Genomic DNA, 15,783 nt, shown 5'->3' with positions numbered 1-15,783 from the left:
GAATTCATTTACAACTCAAAAATTGTCAGACATATGACAGGTGATTCTGAATCTGCAAAGCAAATTAAGGAATTCAGGTTAGTAATCAAGTACTAGGTATTCTGGGGTCTGCAGGGGACTGGCTCTGGGACGCCAGGGACACTGAAATCTCCAGCTGCTAGAGTCTCCCATATAAAGCGACGCTGTGTCTCAATGTGACTTACTCTTCCCCTACAATGTGCCTTAGGCACCTCTCGCTTACTTTTATAGTACCTGTTACAATGTAAAGAGTCTTATTATTGAAGGAGTAGAGAGAAGAAAAAGAGTCCACGTATGTTCAGTACAGACACATTCCTTTTTCTGAATACTCTCAGTGTGTGCCTAGGTGAATCCCGAATGCAGAATCAGGCACACAGGACCAACTACATAGGGTCATGGGGCCGTTCTGAATTTAAATGCATTCAGTTATAAAAATGCACTTTGAAGGATGCGCATGTGCTGACACATGGCACGCTCCCTTCATTAGCTACTACCGTTATTAGCAACGTCATTATGACCTAAAAGTACTGTGTGAGAGTACTTGTAGGTAGAGATGTAAAATTCACCTACTTAGGGTGTTTATTTCATTGATAATATTTTACTGGGTCACCATTTTGGTGATATTTTGTTTCATATTTAAGTACCTCACTGAGGTGTGTATATAGTGAAGATTTTGAGTAAACAGTAAAAAAAACAAAAAAACAAAAAAACCCAAACCCTTAAATGTATAGAAGCATAAAAGAATATTACAGCATAAAAGCCAAGTGGACAGTGACTCTTATTATAATATAGAAGTGGCTCTAATTAGGATGCTGATTCAAACAAATCAACCTCAAAACTACATTTTTTTCAGTTCATCCAAATGTATAGACTTGGGTCTTGTTAACTTTGGTTTGAATATATGTGTGTGTGTGTGTGTGTGTGTGTGTGTGTGTGTAATTTAATATGTATATGTAATAAATATATGACATTTTAATAAAATTAGAAAATAAAATAGCTAGCTTCTTTTCCTCAAAATGTGTTTTGCATCTCAAGTTTTTATGATTTGATTCCTAAGAGTTTCACACTTGTTCAGCATCAGATTGCCCTGTTCAACCCAGATGTCCCACAGCTCTTGTGACTCAGACGCTCACCTGAGGTTGCTCTGAAGTGGTTTCAGAATGTGTCCCGTTCGTGACGGTAGCAACACTTAATGGAGGCACTTCAACTGTGACATCCTCCAGGCCTGGGATGGATGACAGCTGAGAAATATAAGTTAGTGTTGGCATATGAAGATCATTCTGGGTGTGCAAATAAGACTGTTTACCTGTGGCTTCCTACTTAGCTCCCTTAAACCTATACAATTGTATAGGTTCAGAATGTTCACCTTTAATATCCATGTCATAAGTTAAAAGTGAAAAACATTCACGATACCTTGTTAGAGTTTTTTCAGAAGTTTAATTCCGCTGATAACAATTTCCCTACACGTTCCGTTAGGATGGCAGAGTGTTCCAGGGCAAGGACTGATAGCACGGGCTTTGGAGTCTGACTGTCCAAGTGTACTAAACTACTAACACACCACTGGCCTCCTGGCTCACCTTCCTTATCCTCCTATTTTTGTTGCCTGTAATGGGGATGAGGAATTTTTCCTTATAAAACTATTTTAAACATTTTAATTAAAAATGCCTTGCTAAAGACAAGCACTCTGCAGTACACTGTGTATGCGCATGAGTGGTGTATGCACGCCGTGCCTGTGTGGGGGTGAGCAAGCATGGGGTGTGTATGCACTTGTGCTGGGACCCTCAGTGAGCCTGGAGCCTCTCCTTTAGCTGGATTGGCTGGCTTTTCCTTTCTCCCATCTGCACTGGGGCCCTCAAGCTTGTACAGTAGGTATGTCACCAAATGAGTCCTCTCCGAGCCCTCTAGCACATTTTAACTTTAATTATACGAGGTCTGTCTTTACATATTAACGTTTATCATTGGATGTTACTAAATGCGCTTTCTTCATACACGGCACAGTGGCATTCTGTCGACATTCCAGACCAGAGCAGTAGGCATTTCAGAACAGAAAAGTAAGCATTTGGGGTTAGATTTCTAAAATGCCTTCCTGATTTTGTCTTGGTGAGAGGTGATATGTGTTTGTCAGCTGTTTGGCTTACTGTGAGGATTATACTGTGGCTAGGGAAATACTAAGGTTAGCTTGTCCATACGGAAATGTAACTTGTGTCCTTGGACGGCAGCACCATAACATTCCCCACTGCTAACTAAGACACAGTCATAAGAAAGTACCAGTGATAGGATCTCAGGCAGCAAAAGCCATTGCGAAGTGCTGACTGACCACAGTGCTTTGCAAAGTGGCAGTGGCCCCAAAGTCACAAGTGGGTAGAATTGTGACTGCTAGAATGTCCCCAGCAGGTTCAAGGCCAGGTGTTCTAAATTTCTATGCCTGAGAAATGTTCTCAGGCAACAGACTTGCTGAAGTCCACAGTGGGCAGAGAAAGTATAACCACACCTTTCCTTCCTTATTCTAACATGAACATAAAATTTTCCACTTAAATATTTAGTAAATATTTTGATCAATTAAAAAAATTAAATTCACTTTTGAACTGACACATAAAAACATAGCCATTGTACACTTTTATGGAATAACAGGAGAGGATTAAAAAAAACACACACAAAAATACAGTAGAATTTTTAAAAAGAAATCAGTACTTTTCCTTGAAAACACATGTGCAACATTACAAGTTAAACCATGTTAAATGTGTCCTTTATTAATCACAATCTCTATGCTTCAGAGAGTTATTTTCCCAGGTAACATGGGACCTTTGGTTTGTTGTTTTGTTTCTTTAATTTTTCTTTCAAGAGACAGTCTCTCTTTCTGTCTGTCTCTCTCTGTCTCTCTGTCTGTCTCTCTCTGTGTCTCTCTGTCTTTCTCTATCTCTTTGTGTGTCTCTCTCTGTCTCTCTGTGTCTGTCTGTCTGTCTGTCTCTCTCTCTGTCTCTCTGTTTCTCTCTCTCTCTCGATCGGGCTGGCATCAGACTCACTATCCCCTGCCACAGGCTCCTGAGCGCTGGGATTATTGGCATAGATTACTGCAGCCAACTTCTTGGTAATTTGTGATTTCAAACTGGTATTTTTCATTAACTTTCAAGATATTTACAAATGAAAATAACAGTTAGTGTCAATTAAATTCTGCTCTGGAGAGATTTAAGTTTTATTCTAATGATGACATTATTGCTCTACTATTACTATACTATATAACCACTAAAATAAAAACGTGAGTTTCCATTAACTGCTGTGAATAACACAACAGCTCAGTTTGTTAGCATGTTGTTTGTACTGTAGTTTTGTAGACCTGGCATAATAAAAAAAAAAAGTGTGAGTTCATTTGAAATGACTGAATTAATGTTAATGTTTATAATAAACACTAGTCTTGAAATTATATTTTTAATGTACCACACTATATTGCTTCACAGATGCAGGGGCTAGATTGATTTCATCCCTTTACATTTTAAGTATGACTGAAAAAGATGGCGTTCACACAGAAAATCTTACCCTGTACTTAGAAATACACACCTTCGCATCTAAAATATTGAGAGTTGTTTCAATTTGTTGAATACGAAGAGAAAGGTCTGCCAGTTTCTAGAAAAGTTAGAGACATAAGAATAGAGTATTTGGTTACAATGGTGAAAAAGAACCGTGAAGGGCAGATTTACAAATTATAAAATACATGGCTTAAGTGTTTCTCACTTTCTCATACATCACTGTCTTCACAAGCATAGCATGGGAACTCTACATTATTAGAACGTGTCGTAGATTTTCTAGATAGTCACTGACAAATGCTAACCTTTTAGCCTTCTTAAATTCACTATCAGAACAATAAGCCGATAAACCACAGCACCAACCCCACCCAGTCCAGCCTTTCACTCACTGCTGTATTCCCAGTACCCAAAACAGCACCTGGAATGCAGCAGCGGCTTAATAATCTTATACAAATGAATGAATTTTCCCATAGAAAATAAGAGAAAGAATAAAAATTAGTCAGAGATAGCCTTACATTGGGTCTTTGTGTAGAAATTTCTTTGGCAAATAAAATTTAGTCCAAATTCAAAGTTTGAAAAGCAAAAGGAGGTGGTGGTGAAAGGGGAAGATGAACAGTTCCTTTTGGAAAGAGGAAAAGAGCTCTCAGGAGGCAAACGGCACACCTACTATGAAACCAAACATAAGCCAGCCCGAAGCGCATCATTCCATGTGACTATTATCTGCTTAGCCCTGGGGACATGGTGACTATTATCTGCCTAGCCCTGGGGACATGGTGACTATTATCTGCCTAGCCCTGGGGACATGGTGACTATTATCTGCCTAGCCCTGGGGACATGGTGACTATTATCTGCCTAGCCCTGGGGACATGGTGACTATTATCTGCCTAGCCCTGGGGACATGGTTTAGGTCATAAAGCACTTGTTACTCAAGGGTTTGATGGGAGCTTGCATCCCCAGCAGCCACACAGAAGCCAGGCCGGCACAGTGCCCCCCACCCCTCATAACCCCAGCACTATGGAGGTAGAAACTGGATTTCCAGAGCAATCTGGATAGTCAGAAAAGGCACACATATACTTTCACAGCTAAAAGCTAGCATAATAAAGTACAGTTCACACAAACATTTACTGAGTACCTTGATTCTACATGTTATCATATTTAGTTACACATTCCAACAGGGCTGGCCAGTCTACCCCATGGCACAGAGGCAGCACCCTGTCTGCTACCGGGGCTAATATAGAAATCCCTATTAAAAGGAGAGCCCTAATGCCTCAAGGTCATTTTGGCCACAGTGAGGAGTAAAATGCTGGGCACTGTTACAGAGCACTAAGTGTTTCTTCATAGGATACTTTGTTGTTTTGAGACAGGGTCTACGATGCTACCTATGCAGGTCTCAAACTTGAAAACAGCAGGGCCGGCAGGCTATATTACTGCACCTGAGTCTGCCATCTGAAATTAAATTAAAGCTGCTTTCTTTTTATTTTGTCTATTTTATATTTTGTCTCCTTCGTCTTTGTGAGCTGGGGTGAAGATGTATGACACCTCATCCTCAACCTTGGGGATGGCAATAAAAGCCCTAGTGGACGGAGAAGCAAGAGTACAAGAGGACACGATAGAAGCAGAAACGGCTCTTGGATGTAGCAGTTGCTCTGGTAACTTAGATCAACAAGATTGGTACACAAGTGAGACAAGTACTTCAACATTATTTAACTCATATGTTGCATTTTATCACACTATTATACCCCTTTGTCATACATGATGCAAAATGTACAATTACAGAACACATGTTTTTATTTTATTAAAGATAAGGCTTATTTTAAATTACGTGTATGTCTGTATGTACACTTGAGTGCAGGTACTAGTGGAGGCCAGTAGGGGGAGTCAGATCTCCTCGACCTGACAGGCAGTTGTAAATCACCCAGTATGTGTACTGAAAACCAAACCTGGGACCACTGAGCTATCTCTCCAGCCCCAGAACACAGACTTTTAAAATGATCATCTTGACATCTCCAAAAATGCATCTGGAAATTAAACATCTGTAAGTGAATTTTTGGTTGTAGTTTCTTTCTTTCTTTCTTTCTTTTTTTTTTTTTTTTGAGATAGGGTCTCACTGTGGAGCTAAGGTTGGCTTCAAACTTTCAGTGCGGTCCAGGCTAGCCTCAAATTCTCAACACTCTTGTGTCAGTATTCCTGGTGCTCAGATTACAGGTCTATATCCCTTAGATAAAACTTAGTTTTAGTGGCATCAATGCTAAGTTTAACTTTTGAAATTTGTTCACAATAAGCTGTTATGTAAACATAAATACAAGTTATAAAACATGTCATGCTATCCAAATTATAGGCACATTCCTGAAAATCATGGAAATTCAATTTTGACAAACTTAATAAGTCTTTTAATTCACTAGAGAAGAAATCTTACAACAGATTAATTTGTAAAATGATAAATTCCATTTTTGAAAAATGAGCATACTGGTTTGAGCAAAATAAACATAAAAAGAAAAATGAGTTCAAAAGTTAATATTTTGTGCATGTATGAATATATACAGGTTCATGTGTGTGAGGGAGTACACATGTATGTGTGTCTATGTGGAGGAGGCCAGAGGTCAACACTGACATCTTCCTTAACTGATCTCTACTTTAGGTTTTGAGATAGGCTGTCTCCCTGCACACAGAGCTCATCAGTGCAGTTAGACTGGCTGGTGAGCAAGCCCTGGGGATGCCCCTCCCCCACGTCAATGCCCTCTCCACACTGGGATCATAGGTACATGCCCCTGCTTGAGTCTTACATGGGCTCTGAGAAATCAGGTGCAGGGCCTTATGGTTTCATGACAAACATTTTACTGACTGAGCTATCATCCCAGTTCCCCAAATTTAAGTTTTAGGCTTTAATATATTCTGATAAATATACATTTTAAAACATATGATAGTATAAATACCTGAGCACTTGTGTATGAACTACTTTATCCACAACATAGCATCCAAACTGTCACACCACCTCTATAAAGTAGGAACTATTTTGCTAACTTTAAAATAACTTAAACCCAAACACTTCAAATCCAGAGCTGACAGAAGTTTGCTATGACAGTGATGATAAATCTGGGGGCCGCAGACTATTGTTCATCACCCAGGGTTAGTCAACAATTGACCAGCTTCTCAGCAAGCTCTGGACTATACAGACAGGAAATCAAGAGTTTGTGATCTCGGAACACTTACTAAGGTGGATGCCATTCACCTGCTATTATTTTTTTAATCAGTGTCAATTACTCTCATGATTAGACTATAAAGCTAACTTGTCACTGAGCACTGAGTTGGGGATATACATAGGGTAGATTGGAAATGGAAAGATAGATCTTAGCAATTAAGGGAGTAAAGATGTTTGTTAGGAAATCTACCTACCGATTAGAATGAAGATGCTAGAAAAAAAGCATCATTTTAGTGCAATAATTTTCTCTATCTCTTTGTATGACCTGATTAGTCTGGTACTACCATTCTTTCATTTGGAGCTAATTTATCTACTCTCATCTGCTACTGTCATGGCCTTGGAAGGCATGAGTGATTTATCCTTGCCAGACATGAAAGACACTGATATAAACATCAATACATATTTGTTTATAATCATTTATCCAAATACCCTTGGTAATTGTGGGGCCAAGTATTCTGAGCAGTTGTCTTTTCCTTCCTATGGCTACTACCACATATGCCAAAGCTAGATAAACCAACGGAAACATAATTTCAAGAAAAAAAACAAAACAAAACAAAACCTCAGCAGTTTTATACTACACTAAAGTTCTAAAACCCCCTCCAAAGAGTCTAGTGAGGAGTGCTATGTTAAGAAACAATTCTTGAGGGATAGAAGGATCTGGAGGGGACAGGAACTCCACAGGAAGACCCACAGAGCCAACAAATCAGGGCCCCGGGGATCTGGCAGAGGCTGGTGCGCCAAACAAGGACCATGCATGGAGTGGACCTAGGTCCCCTATACAGATGTAGCCTATAGGCAGCTCAGTCTCCATAGGTGTCCCCTAGGTAAGAGGACCAGAGACTGTGCCTGCCATGGAATCTGTTGCCTGCTATTTGATTACTTCCCCCTGGTATGGTGCCTTACCAGGCCACAGAGGAAGAGGATGCAGGCAGTCCAGATGAGAGTTGGTACAGTGGGGTCAGTTGGTAGGGGAGAAGGGCTCCTCCTCTTTGAGAACTAGAGGAGAGGAATAGGATGGAAGAGGGAGGGAGGGTGGGACCAGGAGGAGATGAAAGAAGGGGCTACAATTGGGATATAAAGTCAATAAATGTTTAAAAATAAATTTAACTTTAATCCCAGCACTAGGGAGGCAGAGGCAGGTGGATCGCTGTGAGTTCAAGGCCAGCCTGGTCTACAAAGTGAGTCTGGGACAGCCTAGGATACACAGAGAAACCCTGTATTGAAAAACTAAAACCAAACAAAATAAAAAATAAATTTAAGTAAAAAAATAAATGCATGCTGTAAAACTCAGCAGTGTGAAAAACATGCATGCTTGCGAGTCACAAGAATTGGGGCATACATTTATTATTAATGTTCAGGCACATAGCACATTAGTGCGAAATCTCAAATCCCTACTTATCCAGTAAGTGGGCTGAAATTACCACGTGAAAATCAGTGTTTTGGGTAACAGAATATTTAACCTGAATTTCTGTGACTCCCGAAAATGACCAGATGACATTAAACTCCTTTGCGCATGATTTTAGTTGTGCACATGTAGAATATTCTTTTACTTTTTTCTATATGTCTTTGGTACTGAATATGTCAATATCACTCCCCAAGAATAAACTGGCTTGCATAAATGGAAAAAAGAAAAAAGAAAAGAGAAAAATAAATGATTCTCACAAATAATAAAGAACAGAAAGTCCACAAACATTGAATATCTGAGATTCTCGAAACAGCTTAGAGAAGGTTAATTAATACCACTGTGAATGATAAAGTGATCTAACTTTATGGTTACAAATACTCGGTATGCATAGCCTTGTCTCTAAAAGAGTGTTTTAAAGTAGACCCTAGTGTACTCTGCTGTATTGTGTATCCTAGAAACCAGCACGGGAATCAATCCACGTCTTTACTAAGCTGCATAGAACTCTTAAGCCTCTCCACTATAAAGCTGCGGCAAAAACCAAAAAAGGGTTTAAGAAAGACATCATTTGTTTGAAAGTTAAGTTCAATGTGGGCCTAAAACTTGGATATAAAAGATAAACACTATAAATTTGTTAGATGAGAGTTCTCGACACCTTCGCCTGAATTTAAAATTTTTTTCAGAAGAAAGAGATCAGAAATTATTTGAGATCCAGTATGTATTGTGTGTGTAATCAAGCTGAGTCAAGATAAAACATCCACACGTCTTGTTTACATGGGGTGGTTTACCCCGTAATTCATAGTCCAACAGAGTCTGCAGATTTTACTGCAGTGAGAACTGAGCTGGCCCTCAGAGGTGGATGGCCCTACAATTCTGCTGACTGGAGCAGGAACTAAAATGTTCACTGAGGGTTTGTGAAGGAAGAGGAGATGACCCTAATCAACTTTGTAACTTGGGTCTGATTCAACTTCTTTCCTTTGTCTGGCCTCTGGCAGGCACCCTAGTATGCACAACGTTTTAAGAAAGTTGAGTTCTTTAGAAAAAGTAATAAAAGAACAAAACAAGACAAAACAAAAAAAGAGTCCTGTACTGTTCTCTTTATCAGAGAACACTAAGAAACAGAATAAAAGATGAAGAAAGAGCTTAATTTGTTTCAAATTTAATCCCAACTTGAGGCTGAGAGTGTTATATTTATGCTGCACTGAGATCATTTCTAAACAAACAAACAAACAAAACCCAACAACAGCAGATGCTCATTTTTGTTTATTTGTTTGTTTTCTGAGACAGAGTTTTTCTCTGTTAAAGTCCTGGCTGTCCTGGAACTCTCTTTGTAGACCAGGCTGGCCTCGAACTCACAGCGATCTGCCTGCCTCTGCCTCCCGAGTGCTAGGATAAAAGGTGTGTGCCACCATGCCTAGCTGCTTCATTTTTTTTTTTTTTTTCCTTAAGGGAAACAGTCATTTTGGTTTCTGTTAAGGCATGCGGAACAAGGGCAATAGGCTCCCCGGGGGCTATTAACATTAAAAATGGTTCCAGGAAAGCAACATTGAGATACATATAAATGTCTTCTGACGTTATCATATCCACAGAGGCACTATGTCCAGTAGATGTAGAACAACAAAGCGTACAATAAGGAGTGGAGAGAAGTGTTTAGCATCACCACTTAGACCAGAGCTTGAATGCCAGTTTGGCTCCTTTGGCTTGGCGCTTCTCTCACCAACTTCAGAATGCATCGTGTAGCTAGCTACAAACCCCAGGGACTCAAAGAGAATGAGCGGATAAAGACAGAACTAGGTCCGTCCCCCGTATCTTAGTTTGTGGCTATGTCAAAGAGATGGTTGCACTTGTCTTAAATGGCAGGGCTGTGATGATTAAATGCATCTATTTCACTTAGTGAGCAAGTACACAATAAATGTTAGCTAGTGCCAACTCTCTGAGCAAATAGCGTACAACTGACAAAACTATAAAAGTTGCCAAAATATCATTTGTAAATAATGAATCAGCTAGGCGTGGTGGCACACGCCTTTAATCCCAGCACTCGGGAGGAAGAGCCAGGTGGATCGCTGTGAGCTTGAGGCCAGGCTGGTCTACAAAGTGAGTCCAGGACAGCCAAGGCTACACAGAGAAACCCTGTCTTGAGAAATCAAAAACCAAAAACAAACAATAATGAATCATAGTCAATTATCAAACATAAAGCACAAAAGGGCTGGATGCCAGGAAGATGGTGACGCAGGACTGTCCAGTACCCATCCACAAACAAAAACATTGATTTCATCAAAGAGCCACAGACAAAAACACTTTCCCAAGGGCGGTGTGTGCCGAGGACAGTTTCACACTACTGGGCGCACCTCTCACCAAGCCCCAAGCAGCGCATCATGGAGGAAATAGCTCTATCTGAGGAAGGGCACAGAGGCGTGAGTCCCACAGTCCACCTCAGAGCTTAACACAAGGACTACCCCAGGCTAAGTTAGCACTTACAAAGCCTGGTGGTCTATCATCCTAAGATTCAAGACAGCCCAAGGGTCAGGCTAGTCCTCACAGGTTCTACAAGAGAGCCACACTGTCCGAGAGGCCCTAGGGTCTGAACTGATCTCAGAATGAGGCTCCTCTTTGGGATAGGATGAGCCCCGGACTCAGCCTTCAAGCTAGCTTCTCTGAATGCAGACTTCAGGTCTGCCCCGTGTTCTAGCCCAAAGCCAGGCAGACCATACAACCTAAGCTTCAGGCCTGTCTCAGCTCCAGGTTTATGCCTCTGACTCGAACACACAGACAGACACCCAGGAACACAGCTAGGTTGTTCCATACAGATTTACTTTCTGGTCTGGTTACAGAGCTTCATGTTCTGATGGACTTAGCCAAGGACAACCCTCACAGAGTTATAGGGCAGGCCAATATCTGTAGCCTCTGGTCAGCTTCCACAACCCAAGCTCCAGCCCACTAAAAATGTGTCCCTTAGCATCAGCCCAGCACCCATTATGCCACACTTCAGAGGAGCACTGGGGATGCAGGCACTATCCCTGCCATAGTACCAAACTAGCCACGCAGACTCAGAATCCAGGCAAAACCTAAGACACCTTAATGCCCTCACAAACCAAAGCTCTCAGAAGACCCCAAGAAGACCCAACCACCAGATCATACAGAGTGGACTGGGCCTACCTCCTCAGACTCAGGTTCAGACCCATCCCAAAGGACCCAGGGATCAGGGGTGGCCAGGTGCATAGCCAGATTTCGCTAACTCAGGCTCACAGCCAACCACAGTTCCACGTCAGTCTCTGTAGACTTGAGGTTTAGGGTGACCTCTTGGAGACCCAGACTCTAGATTGTTCCTTGCAGATCCATATCCAAGGCCCACCTCATACGCTAATCAGTAAGTCCATCTCACTGGCTCCAAGCTCTATGCAGGACCAGGAATGTGAGATCTGGGTAACAAATGCTATAAAATACTGATGCAAGAAAATCAGACACAAATAAATGGAAAGATATCCTGGGCTTGTGAGCTTGAAGAATATTGTTCTCCCAACAGCCACCTGGTGAAGGGCTACCACACGGGGCTACTTTCTTCCTAGAGAGCACAACGCTTTGACCCTACTAGAATAGATGCTTCTTCTTCCGGTCATGGATTAGCCTTTCCTGCAAGTAACCTCTGCCAGAAGGACCTCCTGTGGCTTTAGAAATGCCGTGTCCAGCATCATGGTATTCCACAGGCATAGCCAGAGCAGTGCAACAGTGGGCCCACGCTCACAGAATCAACGCGTGTTCTCTCCCGTCCTGAAGCAGCCGGCCCTTTGAAGACACAATAACAGCACCACCTGGGTTGGCAGCAGCATGGAGGGCCAGGGCAGGGTTCCCTAGAAGGTAGCATGTGCTCCGAGTCAGCACCTGACACTCAGTACAGTTTCTTCCATAGCTAGGATTCCAGGGTTCAGGAATCAAGGGGTAGAAACAGGAATGACTGCAGTCACTACCACTTCCTAGGGGCCTGCTAGAAAAAAAAATTCACTTCCTGCTCCTGTGACTGTAAGTTCTGCTCGTGTAGACGGTTACCTGACCTAGAAACTGACAACAAAGCTGTATAGCTGTACAGTATAATAGTGATTAAAACATGCAGTGGGCCACAGGATGGGGCGCCCAAAATAAAGCCAGGCATTTATGATCAATTGATGTTCCCATACACGCCAAAAACATACGATTGAAAAAGAGCACCATTTCTTCAATGAAATTAGACCTCACACACCACGCATGAAGGTAGGGACAAGGCAGCACGTCTATACTGTTGGTAGGAATGTAAGCTAATATAGCCACTTTGCAAAAACAGTACAGAAATTCCGAAAAAGACAACTAGAGCAGTGTAACTACTTTAAGCTCTAATGATCCCCCTCTGGTTACAGCCCAAGAAAGTGGCGACTGTATGTGGCAGAAGCATCTGCACTGTTTTGCTCATTGTAGCATGACCGCCGGGCAGGACACAACGTAAGTGTCTATGAACAGTAACTGGATAAACAAAATGCCATCCATGTTCACAATGGACGACCCCAACCTTAGGGAAGGAAATCTGTCACTTGTGACCACAAGCACGAACCCAGAGGGCACTAATGAGTGAACTAAGCCAGGAACAGAAAACAACACTGTACAATCTCATTTCCATTTGTATTAGAAAAAAAATGCCATTTGGCTAGAGTCCGTGAAGTTGAGAGTGAGCAAGTGTGTGTGTGTGTGTGTGTGTGTGTGTGTGTGTGTATGTGTGTCTGTGGGGGTATGGGATATGGGAAGAGCTGGAGGGAGGTCAGGGAAAATGATGTAATTATAGCTTAAATTTTTTTTAAATAAAAAAAGTTCAAGCTCAAAAATAGAGTAAAATAGAGTTGGGGATGGGAGAGATGAGAGGACCAGGCACAGTATCTCAGGAGAAAAGGTCCAACATATTTACTTTACATTATGGTGACCGCAGCTAATATAGTAGAGTATACACCTGAGAATGGAGACACCACAACTTATATTCTTTCCACACACAGAAAAGCAACATGAGGCAGCCCGCATGAGACTTACATATTCCACAGTGGGTACAAGAATCAAAATGGCATGTTCTGCACAATCAAGACATACAATTTTTATTTGTCAAAATACATATATAAAAAGGGGGAAAAGAGGAGTAGACTAACTGTATTTGAGCTTTTCATCCAACAAGCTTCTACCCAGAGTTCAAGGAAACAGTAGGGGTTACCGACCAACGGCGGCGGGGAAAGCTGAGAGCCAAAAGATGGAGGGTGAAGAGGCGGGTCATAACGCATCACTTCATTCATCAGCCATCAGTGAGGTGAGACTCACAGCCTTTGATCCTGCCTTTGTCAATGCGTGGCACCCTCTCCCCAGAGCAGCTTCTAGCAAATTGCTTCCTGACCCGAGTTTACTAGCTTTACTTAACTCAGTAAAGGGCAACTGCACCACTGTAGGGTATGAATATTTGCTTCTTTCTGCTAAAAACCTACAGTCTCTATATACTCTAACCTAGAGTAAAAGGGGTGATATAATAATCCAAAGGTGAAAGCCTTGGCCTACTGGCTTTTACTCTCCTATTCAGAGAAGCAACAGCTCTAGAGGAAACTGGAAAGAAGGCTCAGCAGTCGGGAGCACAACTGGGAGCACAACTGGGAGCACAACTGGGAGCACTCGTACTGGCAAGAGACCCAGCAATGATTGGCAGCACCCACATGGTGGCTCATGACCATCCATGACTACAGTTCTAGGGGATCTTATGGCCTCTTTTGACCTCCACGGGCACCAGACATGCATGTGGTGGACAGACAGGCATGTGTGCAAACCACACAAACACACATAAAATAAAGCAAGTAAATCTTAATTGTTTAGAAGACCAAAACACAAAGAGAGAGAGAAAGAGAGAACTGACTGGAAGCAAGGACCTAGTCTCTGGGGCTGTTAGTGTATAAAACACACAGAACTCAGCTCCTTGCTGGATCAGTAATGATGTTTTACTTTCGCTGAAGTAATTTTGATAAAGAAATAAAAACAGCTTGGGCTAGGGTTGTCGCTCAGTGGCAGGGTGCGTGCCTAGCACATTCAAGGCCTTAGTCACGATCCTCAACAGAAACGGCTCGAATTTTACACAAATGAGAAGTTTCCTGTCTCCACACAGTTCTGATTAACAGCCACACATCTAACATAAACTCCATTTTGTTCAGGATATGCCTTGCATAAGACAATATAATATTAAATTGATTCAGCTGTGAATTGTCTTAAGGTCTCTACCTTTCTATTTCATTTCTTAAGTTCTATTTCAACATATATTCCCTATTTTCCTCCTCATTCATATATATATAGATAGATAGATATGATCTATCTATCTATCTATCTCAAACAAATAAAACCCTTTTTAAAGATCAGGCGAAGTTCCTGAATCTGGCACTTAAGTCTTAATCATGTACTTAATTCTCATTTCACAAGTTATCCAATCATTGGAATTAAAAAAAAATTCCTCTATGAACCCTTTTTTGGCTCAAAGAATGCAAAGCAACTCAATATAACCCCAAACATATATTTAAAATACAAATCTCTGGAGTTGGAAAATGAAAAAGAAACAATTTTTTTTTTTTTTTTAAATTCAATCGAGATTCTGGATTTCCTTTTGTTCTCATAGTCACAATAAACTTGACTGGGCTATCTCACAGAAGTTTCTAGAATACGAATTCAGTTGAGGCTGATGCAACAGAATCACAGAGGTGCTAAGGTGTCTTAATACAGCTGAAGAGGGTCATGGCAAAGCGAACACACGAAGGCTCTAATTCTTGTTTACTTCATTTGTCAACAGAAAGGTGGAAGGTGACTTCTCGGCTACTGCACAAACGAGTAGCACAAGACCTACCTCCTCACAAACTGTGGAAAACCGGTTGAGAAACTGCACAGTGTGCACCACAAACTGGTTTAGAAATGCCACGGTTCTTTTCTGCTGAATGGCTGGCACCTGTATTGTGTAAAAACAAACACGAGTCTTACAGGAGAAACGTACACTGCACAATCCTTTGGACACCTGCATTTCATAAGGGCTATGGTTTTGCCCTCTGACATGAATTTCACGAAGGGCTGTGAACAGTCCCTGATGTGTTTTTTCTGAATCTTGTGTCAAAGTGACAGGGGCTGCATAAAGTTTGAGAATGTTAAACACACACACACACGCACGCACGCAGAGCAGCTTGAGTGTTAGAGGTGGCACTATCTCCAGACTGTCAACCTTGGGCGTAGAGACACGTGATATGGGGAGCAAAGGCTGAGAGGCACACCAACTCTTCACACAGCTCAGGAGGGACCTCTCTGCAAGTGGACTGCGGGGCTCCCCCTTCCCTAGGCTAGCAAAAGAGGGGCCAGGGTTGGGCCTGGGGAGGTGACGTCTCCCTAGGAACTGGGGGCCCCTTGGCCAAGCCTCCTTCCCTGTTCGCCGGAAGCTCGAGTCTATCTTTTACAAACCTTGGTCAGGTCTATGCCTGACCCCATGAGAGGAAGCCCATCCTCATCCATCTCCTCAGCGGAAGGGGACCCCGGGACTCAGGCACAAGCCCCTCCCAGGCCGGTAGAGAGCCCCGACTCGCTTTCCAAACTCCTGCCTCCGGGGCCTTTCCGGAAGAAAGCGCCTG

At 42.1% G+C, this 15,783-nt stretch overlaps 1 protein-coding gene across 1 annotated transcript in view; it reads right to left on the bottom strand.

The window, feature by feature from the left end:
* Washc3 (WASH complex subunit 3) overlaps window positions 1-15,783 on the bottom strand; it is a 43,975-nt gene extending 28,192 nt beyond the window's left edge. The window contains exons 1-4 of the mRNA XM_051172650.1: window positions 15,617-15,783; window positions 15,018-15,116; window positions 3,574-3,639; window positions 1,152-1,259 (exon numbers count right to left, since the gene is read on the bottom strand). Coding sequence (XP_051028607.1) covers window positions 1,152-1,259; window positions 3,574-3,639; window positions 15,018-15,116; window positions 15,617-15,667 — 324 coding nt within the window. The 5' untranslated portion in view covers window positions 15,668-15,783. The remainder of the gene's footprint in view (window positions 1-1,151; window positions 1,260-3,573; window positions 3,640-15,017; window positions 15,117-15,616) is intronic.

The sequence above is a fragment of the Acomys russatus genome, chromosome 31, assembly GCF_903995435.1.
Source record: "Acomys russatus chromosome 31, mAcoRus1.1, whole genome shotgun sequence".
Classification (NCBI taxonomy): domain Eukaryota; kingdom Metazoa; phylum Chordata; class Mammalia; order Rodentia; family Muridae; genus Acomys; species Acomys russatus.
The sequence above is the reverse complement of the archived record's forward strand: the minus strand, read 5'-3'. Positions and strand labels throughout refer to the sequence as shown.